Source organism: Phyllopteryx taeniolatus, chromosome 14 (assembly GCF_024500385.1).
Source record: "Phyllopteryx taeniolatus isolate TA_2022b chromosome 14, UOR_Ptae_1.2, whole genome shotgun sequence".
Taxonomy (NCBI): Eukaryota; Metazoa; Chordata; class Actinopteri; order Syngnathiformes; family Syngnathidae; genus Phyllopteryx; species Phyllopteryx taeniolatus.
In genome coordinates, this window is record NC_084515.1 from 10,087,052 (window position 1) to 10,106,647 (window position 19,596).

General features: G+C 40.7%; 2 protein-coding genes across 3 annotated transcripts in view; both read right to left on the minus strand.

The window, feature by feature from the left end:
* The window catches only part of ptch2 (patched 2), a 56,623-nt gene extending 45,808 nt beyond the window's left edge, over window positions 1–10,815 (minus strand). Inside the window, exons 1-3 of one of the 2 annotated variants that reach the window (XM_061796676.1) lie at window positions 9,110–10,815; window positions 6,036–6,212; window positions 5,638–5,713 (exon numbers count right to left, since the gene is read on the minus strand). The gene's annotated coding sequence lies outside the window, so the exon portion shown is untranslated. Of the gene's footprint in view, window positions 1–5,637; window positions 5,714–6,035; window positions 8,571–9,109 lie in introns of those variants that run through there. The other variant, XM_061796675.1, reaches the window with a different exon arrangement.
* Window positions 10,816–10,932: 117 nt separating this feature from the next.
* eif2b3 (eukaryotic translation initiation factor 2B, subunit 3 gamma) overlaps window positions 10,933–19,596 on the minus strand; it is a 40,706-nt gene continuing 32,042 nt past the window's right edge. Inside the window, exons 11-12 of the mRNA XM_061796678.1 lie at window positions 17,833–17,936; window positions 10,933–11,078 (exon numbers count right to left, since the gene is read on the minus strand). Of these exons, the coding sequence (XP_061652662.1) occupies window positions 11,026–11,078; window positions 17,833–17,936 (157 nt within the window). The 3' untranslated portion in view covers window positions 10,933–11,025. The remainder of the gene's footprint in view (window positions 11,079–17,832; window positions 17,937–19,596) is intronic.

Consider the following 19,596-nt stretch of genomic DNA (forward strand, 5'->3'; position numbering starts at 1 on the left):
CACAGTCATGAAGAAAAAAAAACAATTTTCAGCAAGCATATTTAAAAAAAAACAATTTATTGATACTGTGACAGTCAGTTTAAAAATGACTTAGGCAAATATGCCATTAGGCAAACAATATAATGATTTTATTTTTGTAATATTACGAGTTTATATTTGGCGCATTACAGGTTTTTTTTCTATGCTAGTAAAAGAAAAGAAATAAAATGAATTCTCATGTGCTATAGTCACTTGTAATATTACAACTTTATTCTCATAAAGACAGTTTCTCGTCTTATATTACGATTTTATTCCCATTTTATTAGTTTTTTACCTTCATATTATTATAACTTTATTCTCAAAATACAAAAACAAATTATCAGAAAATTAGGACTTTATTCTCTTAATATAATGAAATAATTAAAAAACCATCATAATTCCATATAACAATTTTATTCTCTTTTTACGACTTGTTCCCCTTATAATATTCAGACAATGCTTGCAAAATGTCTTTTTCCATCATATTCTTCCAACTTTATTCTCATAAAATGATGGGTTTTCCATTGTAGCTAATACAACTTTATTGTGGTTAAAAAAAAAAATAATAATAAAAAATTCCTTTTCCATCATACTATCACAACTTCATTCGCTTTATATACAACATGATTCTCGTAATAATTACATTTTTTACTTCATTCCCATCATTTTACAATTGTTGTCTCATAAATGTGCATTATTGTAATATTACGACTGTTAACTTTTTTTCTTGTAATATTAGGAATGTATTCTCGTAAGAGAGAATGTTAGTAGGATTTTATCCACATAAACGTTTTTTCTCCCTCGTAACCATGATTTTATTCTCCTTATTCTACACCTTTAGTCTGGCAGTAGTATTTTTTTTTTTTGGAGTCGGTGTTCGCCAATTCCTACCCTCAGCATACCTATTGGTGAAGAAAATTGGCTGTTTTAGAGCAATATTTGATCAATAACTGTCACTATGGTGCAGCTACGAGGCCTCAAATTCTATTGTGGACTGATCGGACCCATTTTAGCACATCACCACTGCCGTTTTTCTCACTTTTTGGGCACACCTCAAACTAATACACCGTCTATCCTTCGGTTAATAGAGAGGTAGCCAATCATTCACATCTCGGGAAGGGCACTTTTTTTTCCACTGCGCTGGAACACGGCTTGACAGGCTCAGTCTGGGTTTGAGTGGTAGAGGGAAACAGGCAGCTGGAAATGGGAGCCCAAGTGGAATGTGAAGAATTGGGTTGTGCGGTAGGGGCCCCCTTCAAGCCTAACAAAGTCAGGGAGGTCCGAGGCCTGGTCTGGAGGACTTGGATAAATAAACCGTCTGAGATGACCATGCGCTGCACAGATATCTGCAGCGCCTTGAAGTCCGTACACAAACGCCCCCCTCCCCACCAAGACTCTCACTGTGTCCCACATGCTCCCTTTTGTCCATCCACTCTTCTTCTCTACTTTTTACTCCTCTTGATGCCTCCATCTTTCCTGAAACTCTTTATTTCCCCTCCTCTTCCCCATCCCGACTTCTCCCCACCACGCAAGTGTACATTTCATCTCTCCCCAGTGACTCCATCCATCTGTCCGTTCGTCCATGCATGCATGGCTGGCCGTCCGTCTGGGGCTTGTGTATGTGCCATAGGCAGCCCTACGGAACCACTCTGGCATCCGGCCGCCTCACAACAGCCAACACCCTCAAAGTTCAGACCCACCACGCATTTATTTTGCAAAGAAGGAGGAATCGAGCTTGCTCCAAAATGACTTTTCCCCCTTTCTTTTATTGTAAATGGATGGAAAATTGTATTTTACAGCCTCAAACGTAGTAAAGATTAAACACAACTGAAACTAAATTTCTTTTAGTATTAGATACATTGATAACATTTCTAGTGGGTTGACATTTCCTATTGACACCCAACAATAAAAAAAAACATCTGTTTTCAATGATGTTTAAACGGGTTGAATAGACATCCATCCATCCATTTTCTGAGCTTCTTATCCTCACTGGAGTGCTGGAGCCCATCCCAGCTATCATCGGGCAGGAGGCGGGGGACACCCTGAACTGGTTGCCAGCCAATCGCAGGGCACATATAAACAAACTCACATTCACACCTACGGGCAATTTAGAGTCTTCAATTAACCTACCACGCATGTTTTTGGGATGTGGAAGGAAACCGTTTTTTCTTGAAACGTTTCACCGTTTTCTTGTAACATCAGTTTTTTTTCACAGAAGATTTTGACTTTATTCTTGTAAAATCGCAACAATTTACTTGCAAGATTACAAAAATGATTCTTGTAACATTCTGACTTTCATGTTATGGCTTTCTCTTAACCTTTCAACTTTTTAATGCAACATTAAGACTTTTTTTTATCATAATATTACAATTTACTTTTTTCTTGTAAGATTATGACATGATTGTTAGATAACCATTTTTACTTGTAATATTTGGACTTTTTCTATTAAAATGTTTTTGACTATCTTATAAAATTTCAATGATTATCACATAGGTTTTTCTCACAAGATTACGATTTGATTCTCGTATAATTACAACTTTCCTCGCGTAACGTGACTTTTGTTGCACCAGTATGGTTTATTTCTCGTAATATTACAATATTATTCTCGTAAGAGTTCAACGTTTTTCTTGAAAGACTGACTTTGTCTGCATAACATTGTGCCTTTTTTCCCCCCGTAACATCACGATTTTTTTCTCACAGGGTTCTAACTTCATTGTCGTAACATCCCAACTTTTTTCAAGTAACATTTTGACATTTGTTTTGCTAACATTACAACTTTCATTTTACATTTCAAGATTGAGATATTTTGTCAACTTTTTTCTCATCACAATTTTTTTCTTGCAAGATTACGAATTTATGCTCGATAGATTTAAACCTTCACATCATATCACGTTCAATCCTATAGTTTTCAGTATAATGTAGGTCAAATAAAACTTGCTAGTCAGTAATATTGTTAAACATGGAACTTTTTCTCCTGTTTCACATTTTTGATTGTCAAGGCATTTAAAAATGTGTATAGAAATGCAATAAAAATCAGCTACTCTTTCAACGATCCATATGAAAGAGCAAAGAAAAAAAGCTTATGTAAAAGCAGTTCTTCCACAGTGGCAAAACATTTTCATCTTGGGTGTTCTGCTTCATTTTCACCCACATCTCTTCATGTATATTTGACAAGAACACAGAAGTGTTCACACCACTTTTCTATAATAAGCCCAATATCAATGAAAAGGCAACAAGTTACCCAGAGCGACACTTTTCCTCCATTTAAAAACGCCTCTTGTCAGTCTTGGAGAAGAGCTGGAGCTGCCACCCACAGTCTCAGCACAAGATTAATTATGATAATGCATTTCTTTGGCGCCTTTTGTCGCCCTAATGAATGGTTGCCTTTCTGGGGGCCAAAAACACACAAAACCACAGAAACGCACTTTTTGTCAAGTCTTTGTTTGTGCGCTTGTAACAGAGGTATTGTCGGGGGAGTGGAGCAGGTGGTGACGGCGACCCAGACCTGTGCTCTTAAAACAAACCTCACAACTTTCTCAGTGTGTTTGAGACAATGTGAGCAAACAGAAGGGAAAATATTTTTCAATAAAATCCATTCACAACATTCAGTCATGTCTGATTAAAGAGAACAATTAGAATGGTGCCGAGTTGAGCTCAGACCTCCACCAAGGCCTAACAATCCTAATTTGGACCAGCATCACATTATGCAGCAACATTCACGCATTATTAGAGGAAATGAAATAAAATTCAATTATTCAATTTGCCCTTGAGGGCTTATTATGATAAAAAAATAAAACTGTAGTATTACAATAATAAAGTTGTTACTTTTTTCTCATAACAGTGACTTTTTTTCAACTATTTTTTGACATTGCACCAATTCTCCTATTTTATCATAACATTTTATAATATTACATTTTTTTCCCGTAACTAAAGACTTTCTCTCACAGGATTCCGACTATTTTTGCAACGTTTCTCGTAAAAGCGCAACTTTTGTTCTTGTAACTTTCCAACTTTATTTTCTGCAACATTGATACTACAGTGGTGCCTTGAGATATGTTCAATTTGTGATTTAATAAAGCAGTAATATGACTATTTTTTTAGCAGGATAAAGAAAATGTGTCTTTATCGTTAAATTGTCTGTCTACATGCGTCGATCCACCATTTGTGTCCAAATATTCATGGCTTAAATGATTATTACACTGCTATCAATGCTATTCGTTAGCCCGTTAATGTGATGTTGCATTGTGTGTTAGCATTAAGCTAATGGACCTAAGTACAGTCGTGATTTTTTCTTTTACATACACAACACGTAATCCTCTTTTTTTTTTGTTTAGTTTGACAGTAGACTTCAACAGCTTAAAGCCTTTTTTGGAGAATAACTCAATATCTGCAAAACTGCTGCTTGTTGTGATGTCAGTTGAGTTCACTACAGCCGAACAGCGCTTGTATCTGTCATTTTTGCTCGCAAGTCAAAGCAAAAAACTGGCCAAACGACGGTTTGTTTCTCGAAAATCTTATAAGTCGGTTGACTCGTATCTGAAGGCACCACTGTATTTTCAATTACTCTCCTTTACAATGCTCTTCCTCATAACATTACGACTGTCTCTTGCAAAAGTACATCTTTCCTCATAAAATGATGAGTATTTTTGTAACATTACAATAGGACAACCTTTTCCTGATGCTAACTAAAAAATTGTCCATGTCCACTTTTTTTTCCATGCATCTGCATCTTTTTACTTACTATTAAGACCAGTGTGATCTTTTATGCATCTACATTCTTTTATTTATTTATTTTTTTATTTTTTAAACCTACACAGGCCGACTGTAGCGAGATGTGGTCAGAAAATCCCCAACGTGGATGGCGAAAGACATGTAATTTCCATGTATGGCGATGCAATAAACATTCGGACTGGAGAAAAAAGGCCACCTGAGAGCGTAAATCAGGTCGGTGGTGTGTTTCTTCCTGCAAAGCCATTTAAGATGTGATTCCAATCAACCACCCAGCCAATGTTTAGCTAATTAGCTTGGGGGGCCTCTACTGTGACAGGCATGTCTGCCTTTGTTTGAGTGTGTGTCAGTGAAGTTGTGATGCCGTACATGGTATCTTTGTCTAAACACACATCGCTAGCGACGTAAGCAAGTGTTGCAACTACAGCGCTTGTAAAAAGGCCGCATGTATTCAGATGTTTAAGTTAGAGATGGGGGTATGCGTGGTTGGGGTGGTGTTGCTATGTGTTTGTTGGAGGTGGGCTGGTTGGGTGAGGGGTGGTCATCTTCAAAGGTAGCATGTGGAAGAGAAAAAAAAAAGTTGGGAGGGAGGAAATTCATTTGTGGCCGGAGAACACAGAAGACAAATTGAGGAAGTGTTGTGCTAATATGTCAGGGTCAGCAGAAAACACACACACACAGACACAAACAGGCAAACACACACACACACAGGTTTCTGACTGACTGCGACTTGGGTGGGCCGCTCCCTTGCTCTCTGTTTCCTTGCTCACCCACGATCAGCCCTCAAGCCATGAAGCCACCCAGCTACTCGGCCAACCCCCCACAGACACCACCACCGCAACACCCCCCACCACCTACCCCCCCCTACTTAGAGCTACAACTCCACCCTACCTTCTCCTCGTGTCCACTTTTGTCTCCACCTCCAGGTTCTGTCCTATCTGCTGAAATGATTCTTTAAGCTTTATTTCTGCAAGAACAGTAAAAAAAAAAAACAGGGACATATGTCAAACTGACTTTTGTATAAAAATAGTTGGGTCGCCGGAGTGCCTGCCAACCCATCAGGTGTGAAATTTAACAGCAAAGTAAATCTTGCTATCTGGCTATTCCTGAAAATGTGTCAGTGAGCTTTCGTTTTTTTTCCATTTTGACAAAAGACCCGCTAACGCTGAGAATTTTTTTCTAAAATAGCTTTACCTGTACCACACACTTTGAACACATTTAAACACATGTTTCAACACATTGTAAACATAAAGAAAATGCAAGCATAAAATGTATAGAAAATACTGTACCTCTTGCAGTGGCTGCGTGTAAAATTCTGCATGTGCTTTGAGAGGCCGAGCATGGTGGGGGATGTCGCCAAGTCTTCCGTGAGTGTCCGGGTGTGAGAGGTGGTCAACAGCAGCTCCAGCGTCAGCGTGTCCATTGTGTTATTGTGTTTTACTGTTCTCCTGGTGTTCAATAAACAGCTGTAAAGTGGATCGGTGAGTGTGACGCTCCTTTCCCACATGATAATGCATTACAGTTAATACATCGTAAAAACCCATTAAAAAAACAATCGTTATAAAGCACAGATTTACACGATATAGTGGGGATTTTCGTGTTAGACAAGTAGATGCATTCCACAAAAACCCAACTGTGATGTAGCGAGGCAATGGTTAAGTGAACTGCAATATAGCAGGGGAACACGGTACACCGAAGCATTATAATGTCAAAGCCAAAAGGAATCGCCGAATTAACACAGATTAGCATTAGCTAAGTGTTACCAGTGTTAACACAAGCAAATGTTCAGGTAAATTGTCAACGTGGGGGTATTTTTGTTTTATACCACCCCCGCTACATTAATTGACAAAACGTTACTGAGCTTTGTGAGGAAGTAGTGATTCCATGAGTGAAAACACAATAGAATCCTTGTGGGTGCTCACTTTTTTTGGGAGGAGCGCGGATAAACTAGTGTTTGTTTGCATGAGCGCCATTCAATTGCAGTCAGGACGCAGAGGGGTAAACATATCCTGCTCTGTAGGGAGTCTCCAGAAGTCTTTAATAACACCACAAGAAGTTGCTAGATTTTTATGTTTTTTTATCAGTCACATTAAAAAAAAAAAAAAAGTCAAGTGCTTCACAAAGTAAACCGATCCTGGAGCATTCCTAATATTTAGCAACTTTGTGAACCACTTTAGAAATGTGTTTGTGTGTGTGTGAAAAATGGGTAAGTGTGCACCCTGCTATATGGTGTTCATTCTTAAATGAAAAGCATCCAAGTAAAACATCTGAGGCATAGACCTGCGTCCTTATGTTCGCAGTTCACGTCTCGCCTCCTGAATCTGACATGAGGAAGGTCACACACTCCCTCTAACAACTGATATTCTCCACAAAACGCACTTATTTTCTTATTCGGAGTGACTCATTGCAACTCTACACTTTCATTTCCAGACATCATTTTCATTACTTTTAAAAGAAAACAAAAGGCGAAGGCTGATATGTCCAAAACTTGGCCGGTGAGAGCCAATTCTTCACGACCACACGTACTACGTGTCGTGACGAGTGCGAAGGGTTAGCACGGCTGGAGGAACCAACCAGTAACAACAGCTGTGTTTTATTTTGGAGGGACATCTGAGACATCAGAGGGTGTCAACATCACAACTGGACGATCAACTGTCGACACCCATTTGGAACACTTGAGGCGACCACACCATGCTGAAAACAATCCCGATGTGAACATTCCTGTTGAAATTCCCTCCATTCAAAGCGGGACATTGATGCCAGATGATCATTCTCTCGACAACAACCGATGTAGGATGCCACCACACGACTTGAAACGTGGTTTGACACACATCATTGCAACAGTTATTAGAGGCTAAATCTCCAAAATGTGAACTTTTTAAAGCATAAATACAAATAACTTATCAAATGCGAAGGCTATGCTACAGTGCCACAGTGGTAAGGCACTTTGTGGAGCTAGTCGAAATATTACAACACCTTCTTGAAATAAATAAATAAATATCACTAGAATAAAGTTGTAATATTACAAGATAAAGTCATAAGACCATCTGGAAAAAGTCCCAATGTTATGAGTAAAAAGTAGAATTTTATGTGGAAAAACCATCATAAGAATAATGGGGAAAATATTCAACCAATAAAATCGTTAAAGAATGACAAAAGTCTAACAATATTTTCTGACAAGAACAAAGTTGTAAAATTGTGAAAAATTCATAATCTTAAGAGAAAAAAGTCAGAATACAAGCGGGGAAAAGTTGCAACGTGAAAAATTATTTAGAGTATTCAAGAGAATAAGGTCAAAGTGACATCTGAGGTCCAGAATTTAAACTGCCACACACACACACACACACACACACAGACACACACAATCAGTGGTGCGATGAGTTTGTGAGACGGCAGATTAACATTGGCCACACACAGGTAAACGTAGGCATTAATGTGTGAACATACACACATACACATGAGCAAACACGCAAATGAACTGGTAGGTGGGCTCAGCCACAGTGGCGTTGTCTTGAAGAGACTCCGGGGTCTTTGTACAAATACACAAAAGCTTTATGCAAACACCGGCAGCTGCCATGTCTCATCATGAGCTGCGAGAGAGAGGTCAGCGTGTGAGATGGGTGAAAAACGTGAACAAAGAGTGCGTCGTGTGAGAGCCTTAAATGTGGTTTGCACTTAAGTCGTATATTCACATGTTCAGGTGTGCCTTTCAAATGTAGACGCTGTGACTGGAGTCAATATGGTACCACTGGAACAGTCCAAACCCCAAAGTCAGAGAAAAAAAAAAAAACTCATTTTTTTCCCCCAATGACAAAGGGGGAAATGACATACAGTATTTTGCCAAACGTTTTTTTTTTTTTTTTTTTGTATTTGGGAAGTACTGCTGTCTCATGGTGCTTCAGTAAACATGTAAAATATGAATTAAAATCGTCCACGCATTCTGAGCTCCTGACATTTTTCTGCCGAGAGGCCTGAAATCAGGTCATTTGAATTTCTCGAGCTTATCTACGTCACTAGCGAAGATCTCCGCCTTCCTTTGCCGTTTCCGAACCAGTGCTGTCAACATAACAAATATGTGCTCTCAGAAATGGGTCTTCTACACGGAGACAACGTAGCAGAGGAAAGGGGCCGGTATTTTTAAACAAATATGGACAAAACAGATACAAAACTGGGTCAAACAGAAGTAGCTGTCAGAGGGGCCTTTTCTGGACACTCGTATGACAAAAACAAGGAGGTTTTTTTTAAATGAAATTGACATTTTTATAGTCCATGTGAGAGAGAGTCAATCTATGGAGGTCTAAATAGCCAAAATATGGGACCTTTAAAATAATTACAACTACACTCCGGTAAAGGCTGAACCCACCAGTCGACTAGCTGACGCGTCAACTCTATCGCTCTGTAATAACGGTTGTAGCTTGAAGTCGATTAATCGCCCATCATGTGTTTTGGCATTCAAGGTCCTATTCCCTCCATCCATCCAGTTTCTGAGCCGCTTCTCCTCACTAGGGTCGCGGGCGTGCTGAAGCCTATCCCAGCTATCATCGGGCAGGAGGCGGGGTACACCCTGAACTGGTTGCCGGCCTATCGCAGGGCACATAGAAACAAACAACCATTCATCACATTCACACCTACGGACTATTAAGAGTTGTCAATTAACCTACCACACATGTTTTGGGGATGTGGGAGGAAACCAGAGTTCCCGGAGAAAACCCACGCAGGCACGGGGAGAACATGCAAACTCCACACAGGCGGGGCCGGGGATTGAACCCCGGTCCTCAGAACTGTGAGGCAGACGCTCTAACCAGTCGTCCACCGTGCCGCCGGTCCTATTCCATCAAAATCCAAAAGCTCCACTTTTTATGCGTAGCATAGGTCAAAATGAGTCTGTGACTGGGTTTAAGACATCATTGTGGTTTGTCGATTAAATGCCCAATGCTAAAATTCTTCCGGATTATTGGTATGCATATAACTCTACTTAATGTTAAACTCATCAGTTGTTGATCTGATCAGCCCACAACGGATGTAAGAGATACAACTTACCCTTCCTCACAAAAAGTTACGGATATACGGCTTTCGAGTGAAATTTCTCAATAAATCTAAAAATGAATGCACGTGTCCAACTACTCAGTGTTTCAGTACCTTTAGCAGAACTAACAGGGATCTTAACAGCAACGAGCCAGCCATACACTTCTGGTTAAAGTTAGCAAAAGCCCAATAATCGGATGTCTACGATTATCCTGCACGATTATAAAAGTTTAGAGAAGGTTATCGTGCATTGTAGGTTCAATCTAAAATTTCACCCTCAAAATGATTACCCTAAAGTTTTTGTGATTAGTGCATGTTAAAAGTTACCGCCATTTGCCCAACAGCTTCAATCAGCTAATGCGTCGCACAAGATTTTTATTTTTTGTGACCTCATCAGAATTAAGACTTGTGAAAAGAGTCTCGTGGTTAGCGAGGTTTTGATGAACCACATGATGGGCTACTGCCACCAATGTGACTTTACGGCGACATTGGATGGGGGCTTTTAAAGCAAACTTCATGTAATGGTTTTACTACTCTCTCACCAGCAAGGCTTTACTCCGACCACTACTGACACATCAAAAATCATCTTGGTTGTTTTTATATTCCTGCAAAGCCTCAGACACAAAAGGAAAGCAAGGCCGTCGTAAATCACGCGCAAACACAAAGCTTCCACACAGACAACTCTGTCCGCGTCGTCTCCCTTCGTGACTAAAGAACTTCCAACCTGTAATTTAAGAAACGCTTCGCCAAAGGGATGCGATAAATCTTGTGACCGCAAAGGGGCAAAAAGATGAGGTGGGGGGAAGGAAAAAAGAAAGAAGAAAGGCGTCGGCTGCGAGTATGCTTCCTCTTCCGAGGAGTGTGTGCGAGGGCGGGGTGTTGGTGTTAACTGATACAGGATCAAGCTGGGTGGTCCAGAACTGACACATACACCATTTTTGTGTACAAATAAACGAAACCCCCACTCCATTGTGGTCACCACTCCCACCGCTTTTGCTCGACTTCTCTGGTTTTCACAGCTGCGCAGCGTGCAACGCCAAACTCGTGCACTCACACACTGCGAACACAGAGGAGGGTGGAAGTGGAACTCAATCATCGAGTAAGCCAATTAGAAGTGAGCGGCAATAACAAATGCACAATGTCAAAAAAATGAAACTAGAGTGGATTTGAGTTTTTATTGAAACACAATTTACTAAAAGGGCTGTGTAAAGTGTGTCACCGGGTATCCACGTTGTGATGGTCAGGTGAGGCCACTTAGATCTCCATCAGTTGGTCTGTGCCAACAATGACCTCATTGGTCCTTTCAGCTAAAAACACAAAGAACAAAACTATGATAGTCAAACTGGAAGACAAAAATATGGTGGGTAATATTAGGGTGGGTTTCTTGTTAATGTTTAAAAACGTATTCTATGTTAATTATGACCTCATATAATTAAATAATTATAACTAAATAATCATATAAAGTAGACCTTGGTCCTTTCTCTCTCCCTGATATCTTATTATCAATTTGCTGTGAGACAAAGCAATATGTGTATGGTTGGGGGGGGGGCAATTGCATGAGGCAGATGATAACTACCTGCTCAAGTGTGTATAAATGACTGTCTAAGGAGAAATAGGCAGACATTTGTTAGAGCAGTCATCGGGTTGTATTTGAACCTGTGTTCTAACTTGCAAGTTCTTTCTAAATTGTATCTGTCATTATACTCAAATTGCCTGTTCTCTCTTTTGTCAGCCGAAGTTAACATTTCCTTTGACAATTAATGAAATATTTCGTTCACCTTTTGATGACAACACAACACCCACACACAAGATATTTCAAAGAACATATCTTTAAAGTAGCAGTAAGAATATTTTTTTTGGAACCCCGCCCCCCCCCCCCCCCCCCCCATAGATTTGTTTAATTTACTTTTAAGTCACAGATAAAATGTAATAAAATAAATATACATATAGGATTACCATCATCAGGATAGAAATAATGAAATATATAACTACATTGTAGAATACCAAATTCACCCTGGGATCAATAAAGCATTACGATCATTCAGATTCTATTTAATGTATTAATATATTCTATTTAATTAATTCATGATGGAAATGTGAAGAAATTATATACCAATTAAAGAGTGAGAATAAATAAAAAAATACCAAATGAAATGAATATATACACACACATATATATACACTTATATATATATATATATACATACACATATATATATATATATATACACACATATATATATATATATATACATATATACACATATGTATATACATATATATATATATATACACATATATATATATATATATACATATATATATATATATACATATATATATATACATATATATATATATACACATATATATATACATATATACACACATATATATATATATACACACATATACATATATATATATATATACACACATATATATATACATATATATACATATACACACACACATATATATTCATTCATCTTCCTTTCCGCTTATCCTCATGAGGGTCGCCGGCGTGCTGGAGCCAATCCCAGCTATCTTCGGGCAAGAGGCGGGGTACACCCTGAACTGGTTGCCAGCCAATCGCAGGGCATATATATCAATTTTATCGGGCTGATCGGTATCGGCAGATATTTAGTATTTTATGCTGATCGGCTTTAATGTCATAATTCGCCGATCCAATCAATGTCGGAAAAGACATTTACTCCGCGTCGCCGCGTGCACAGTACATTTGAATCCATATGCTAGTTTATTTTTAGCCTTGTCTCGTGTCGTTTGACGTAGTATTGGAAATATCTGACGGCCAATAAAGTTATTTAAAAAAAAAAAAAGAAAACGGCGGTGTGGAAGAACACGTAATGCCCGGATCAAACTACAAGACAAATTTGCTCTCACAATTGCACTGTTAGACTACTGCAATAAAATCTTGTATTCAGATACCACCGCATCCCGTTTTTTACGATCATTGGACTTTATCTTGTCAACTCAAACTTGTCGGTGACGACAAGAGTGGATCGCGCCGCGTTTGTAAGAACAAAATGGGTGGAAAACGTGTGTTGGTGGTCACCGGTGCTCAGGACAGGAGAGGACGTTCATTTAAAGCTTGCTCGAGGTATGTTTACGTACTTTTAATACGATACGGCTCGCAAGCAGGCAATAAAACGTTATGTAGCTTAGCAAGCTACTGCTAGCACTGACGGTTGTACGTAAACATGCCGCCGTTCTGTCGAATCATGCTCTAAAGTTATGGTGTGGGTGAAGTAATTTACTTAAAAATAAAGTAATTTAATTACAGTAAGTTAGCACCCAGGCGGCACTGTGGGCGACTGGTTAGAGCGTCTGCCTCACAGTTCTGAGGACTGGGGTTCAATCCCCGGCCCCGCCTGTGTGGAGTTTGCATGTTCGCCCCGTGCCTGCGTGGGTTTTCTCCGGGCACTCCGGTTTCCTCCCACATCCCAAAAACATGCATGGTAGGTTAATTGACAACTCTAAATTGCCCGTAGGTGTGAATGTGAGTGTGAATGGTTGTTTGTTTGTATGTACCCTGCGATTGGCTGGCAACCTGTTCAGGGTGTACCCCGCCTCCTGCCCGATGATAGCTGGGATAGGCTCCAGCACGCCCGCGACCCCCGTGAGGAGAAGCGGCTCAGAAAATGGATGGATGGATGGAAGTTATGTCTGTCATGTTGTAATGTTGGTTTGACCTGACTGATTAGAATACACGATCTGACTGGAGCAGTGATTTCCAACCTTTATGGAGCCAAGAATCATTTTACAATTGAAAAATCTCACAGCACACCAACAAACAAAAATGTCACAAAAGGTGGATACATTAATTACTGTATTTACATCCTGCCATCTAATAGAAGACCATTCATTTGTGTCTGTCACTATGCCTCACTGGCATCAATAGAGAAACAAAGATATACATTATTTATTGTAAATAAATTATTTACACTATTAGGCTAACGATTTGTTAAGCAAGCAGCAGAAGCAAAAGAAGTCAACGCGAAAACAAATCATCTGTGTAATAACCTATTAAAAACTACATTCTGATCTTTGTAGTGTGCAGAAAAGCTTGTACAAACACCACACATACAGAACAGTACAGTTAACACCGAAGCGAATGCTAACATAACAAGATAGGTTTTAGGCTTGACACCTTTTTCAAATCATACTGAAATCAATGCAAAACAAAGCCTACTTAGTAGTTTCCGATGCTTTTAAATGCATCTTAGATGAGTCCCAGGAGCAGATGCAGAGTGGCAAGACTTAGCTCATGCTGCCTGCTACCTGAACCTCACAAAGGAAACAGATGATGCCTGAAAGTACGTCTGCCTGCAGCCGCTATACACGCCTCCATCCGAGCACTCCAAGCCCCAACATCTGGACCGATCCAAAGCAAACGGTGAACGAGAATAATGTTCCATTTACGCCAAGTGGCTTCTAGTGTGTAGGAATCTCTTCACAAATGCGTTTTTCCTCAGCTGTGTGGATAAGAAGACAAATGGGGCGTGGGACACCTGGACTAAGGCTGCTCAATTTATTGCAATGAGTTGTCTGTAACCTATATACATTTATACTTTGACACACACCACTACTTAAGAGTTTTTCGAGTTACAAGACGTCATTTGGACCATTTTTTGCTTTGGTTACAAACAAAAATTGTAGTTACGGCTAAGTTTCAGATACGCCGCAGCTTGAGTGAAGGCCACGCCCCTAAAGGCACACATTCAACACAACTACTACAGTAGGGAAAGGAATTACACTATAAAATAATTGTATTTCTTTACATTGTTTTATTGTTTTACTGTACACTGGTGCCTTGAGATATGATTTTAATTTGTTCCGTGACCACATTAGTAACTCAAAGGGGTTAATATATGCTATTTTGTAGCCCATCTATGGCATTTTGCAGTGTTTATCAGCATTAGGATAAGCCAGTGATTTCAAACCTTTATGGAGGCAAGGCACATATTTTACAATTCAAAAATCTCACGGCACACCAACAAACAAAAATGTCACAAAAAGTGGATAACCACTGTATATACTTCCTGCCATCAAATAAAAGAGCATTTATTCGTCACTATGCCTCACTGGCATAAATAGATGAAAAAAGATACATTATCTCTTGTAAATAATTTTTTTTTTTTTAGCAATTACTTCAAATTTTATAATTTCCCACGGCACACCTGAAGAACTCTCACGGCAAACTAATGTGCCCCCGGCACACTGGTTGAGAATCACTGGGCTCAGCGGACTTGAGGCAAAGCTATGTGGTTGGCTGAAATACACAACGTGGAATTCTCTTTGTTTCGTTTAGTTTGACAGTAAACTTCAACTGGGAGTGGCAATAAACGGCTTGAAGATGAGTTGACTTCACTGCTACCATACAAGTCAAAGCAAAATTCAGATGAACGACTGCTTGTATCTGGCTCGGATCTGTATCCGGTCACTTGCCTCACAAGGTTGTTTATATTTCAGAGCTTAATCAGAACTAAATCAGTGTTGTCTTGTGGCTTATTGTTGCTCATATTGTTTTATACAGTAGAGTTGGAATGGATGATCCCATACTGAGACACAAAACACAGCAAGACTGACAGCTTACTGACGGATATTACTGGCAACGTAGAATTATACAAAACACACCCACTGTTTGTGTTTTCAAAGCACACAGCACAGAGGTACAGTGTCTATGGACTAATCAACACCTGACAGCCGTGTGATTGTGTGTGTGTGTGTGGCGGACAGTCTGGGTGGTCCTTGCCTCCTCACAGCTTTAGAAGTCATGATAGTGTAATGCCTTCAGCAGCCCTTCACCTATCCAGCTACACTGCTGCTACGTTAACCGCTTACCTTTTCTATTATGTTAATGAATTCAATTATCTATGAATAAATAAAGCAGTTTCTACCAGCCATTCCTCTTCTCAACCTACTATTCTCCTCTAATTCCATACTGCCTACCATCTGGCTACCCCTTTTTTCTTGTCCATCTAACTTCCTTTCACACTACTATCAATTTGTCCTTCCTTTTTACTTCTTTCTCTGTTCCTTATTCCGTGAACCTCTGATCCTGTCCACATCAACATACACCCAAAGTACAACCAGCTTGTCTTCCTTCTTTTTTCCATCCCACCAACTGACCTACCAGTCTTTCATCCTGGGTTCTCTTCCTTTAAACCTACATGTCTTCCCTATTGTACCTACCAGCTTGCATCACCGCTTTCCTTGAGTCCCAGCAACTGCTCTACCACACTTCCATCCTGCCTTCCCTTCCTTACTACTGACCTACTATCTTGCCTTCCTTCTTACCTACCACACTTCTATCATGTCTTCCCTTCCTTCTAACTTACAGTCCGTTCTACCAACCCACCGTCCTGCCTTTTTTCTTACCTACCACGTTCATTATGCCTTCCGTTCCTTATATCCTGTTAACCTTCCTTCAAACCTATCACCCTGCCTTCCTTCCTACATTTTTGTTTTGCTTCCGAAATAAAGTTTGCAACACTAATAATAAATAAGATAATAGAGAGGCTCTTCTCAGTTGACTTTCACAAAACGTGTGTGTAAAATGATTAGACTTACACCAGTGCGCCGTCTTGATGCAACAAAAACAAATATCTCATCAAATACACTGCCATTCTGAAGCTTTGTCTTTGTCTGACAGAACCTTGGCCAGGCAGCTTTCGCACTACAATTATGCAAGCAGGTTTCAAGCATTGAATGATATCATGTTAGCGACCATGTGCTTTGCCATTAGTCGCAACTCTGCCAAAACACACACAATCTGATTTGTTACACTCGGCAGATGCTCTACTATAAAGACCCAAAGGGAACCAACCTTTTTAGCACAATGATCTCTAAAACAATGAGACATTCACTGAAGACAGACGATAACTATAATACAATCTGAAATGAAAGTGTGTAACATTTAGCTTAATTTGTCACAATATCGCACTTCTAAATTTTATTGTGCATATCAAGAAGATGAAAGTAAAGTTAGACGGTACGCCCTAGCATGTCAAGGAGTTTGACCATTATATATTTGATGAAGCAGAAGATAACATTTTTGCACTGAATTAAGATGTTTTTTGGTGGATTAAGGACAAACAACAATATCCCGGTTGGATCCAAGTCGATTAGAAATTTTATATTTTAGTAATTAATATTGAATATACTAGTGTTTGTTTCTTTTTAAGAACACAACATGACCAGAGACTGAAGAATGCTTATTTGGAGGAATTTCCGGGATTTGGAAATAAAATTAAAAAAACAATCAGGTAAAAAGGTTCAGAAGAAAGACCAAATTCGTGAATTGCTGTTGATAAATTTAGTGAGTTTCATTGTCGTTTCCTACAAGTTGAAAAAAAACTAGATTAAATTTAGCTGAAGAGTGAAGACTAAAACTAAAGCAAGACTCAAAGTGGAGTTTCTTGAAGCGCTCTATTGTTCACTCAATTAGGCGGTTCGGCGGCCCGAGCGTGCGTCTCTTTCTCTAAACGTGCATGTGTGTGCTGGACGTGGCTGGAGGGCGCTGCTGTTGAATTCCGGGTGGTCCTGTTCTGGCCCTGCTCTCTAACCTCTCCATCAATGTGACACACGCACGCACGCATGGACACGCACGCACACACACACGCACACACACACATTCACTAACATTCATGTACGCACACACACATACTCCCATATAGCTTTGGCTACAAGAGGATTAAGAAAATGAAAAAAAAATCCAATCACTTGATCATACAGGGGGAAAAAAATTCTTCATTGGCCAACTTTCCACCAGATACCCCCACACATATATTTTGGTTGAGAGAGAAAACTGAACTTTAAATTCCTTCAGTCACATTTTGTGGTATTTTTGCACCATTTACTACAGCTTGAGTATGAAGGATGGTAATATTTATTTTTCTCAATCCTTGTAAAACATGAACTATCCGTTTTAAGTATTGAATATTGAGGCATGAAAAATTTTTTATTCGAAAATTCAAAACGTTGCATGAACAAAAAATAGCAGATCTCGTGTTTTTACTGTGTGCATTGGGTGCTCACCCGCGGGTTCGATTTGCTGTCCGCTTCCCACCAGGCAGTATTTGAGGTCCGAGCCTCGGCCGATGACGGCGTTGCTGCAGATCACGCTGCCCTGGATGTTGCACCTGTAAAACAGCATTTAAAACGTCCATGTCAATTTTTTTACTTATTGTTTTGGTAAAAGCGGAATATCACTGAGCTGTGTGCTTTTGAAATCAATACAGCCCATTTATTCCATCCATCCATCCATCTTTTTTTTTACCACTTATTCTGATTAATCTAATACAGTGGTGCCTTGATACGAGTTTAATTCCATCCATGACCACACTCATAACTAAACACTTGTATCGCAAAACATCTTTCCTCGTTGAAATGCAATGAATCCAGTGCAGCCCAGGAAAATAGCACTCTATAATCCTTGTATAACAATATAAGTATACGTAATAATATAATCCCCTCCTTGAGCCATCATCTTATTGTGGTGGAGGGGGTTTGTGTGCCCCAATGATCCTAGGAGCTCAGTTATCTGGGGCTTTATGCCCCTGGCAGGGTCACCCATGGCAAACAGGTCCTAAGTGAGGGACCAGACAAAGCACTGCTAAAAGACCCCCTATGATGAGTAAATTGATGGTATTACGTTTTCCGTTGCTCGGACGCGGGTCACCGGGGCCCCCTCTGGAGCCAGGCCTGGAGGTGGGGCTCGAAGACGAGCGGCTGGTGGCCAGGTCTGCACCCATGAGGCCCGGCCAGGCACAGCCTGAAAGGGTAACGTGGGTCCTCCTTCCCATGGGCTCACCATCTGCGGGAGGGGCCATAGGGGTTGGGTGAAGTGTGAGCTGGGTGGTTGACGAAGGCAGGGACCTTGGCGGTCCGATCACCGGCAACAGAAGCTGGCTCCAGGGACGTGGAATGTCATTTCTCTGGCAGGGAGGGAGCCCAAGCTGGTGTGTGAGGTCGAGAACTTCCGACTTGACATAGTCGGGCTTGCCTCCGCACACAGCTTGGGCTCTGGTACCAGTCCTCTCAAGAGGGGATGGACTCTCTTCCACTCCGTAGTTGCCTATGGTGAGAGGTGCCAAGCAGGTGTGGGTATCCTCATTACCCCCCGGCTCGGCACCTGTACAGTGGGGTTCACACCGGTGGACGACAGGGTAGCCTCCTTCCGCCTACGGGTGGGGGGGAGGGGTCCTGACTGTTGCTTATGCTTATGTACCAAGCAGCAGTTTGGAGTAACCCACCCTTTTTGGAGGCCTTGGAGGGGGTGCTGGAGAGCGCTCACGCTGGCAACTTCATCGTTCTGCTGGGGGACTTCAATGCTCACGTAGGCAATGACAGTGAGACCTGGAAGGGCGTGATTAGGAGGAACGGCTCCCTCGTCAGAACCCGAGCGGAGTTCTGTTAATGGATTTCTGTACTCATCACGGATTGTCCATAATGAACACCATGTTCAACCATAAGGCCGCAGTTCGATGATCAACTTTGTGGTCATGTCATCGGACTAGTGGCTGCATGTCTTGGATACTCGGGTGAAGAGAGGGGCCGAGCTGTCAACTGATCACTCCTTGGTGGTGTGTTGGCTGCGATGGTGGGGTTAGATGCCGGTCCGACCTGGCAGGCCCAAACATATTGTGAGGGTCTGCTGGGAACGTAGGCAGAATCTCCTGTCAGAAGGAGTTTTAACTCTGTGGGCTGTGTTCTACGCCTCCATTGCTGAGGGACCGACCGGAGCTGTGGCCGTAAGGTGGTCAGTGCCTGTCGTGGCCGCAAGCCCCGAACCCGTTGATG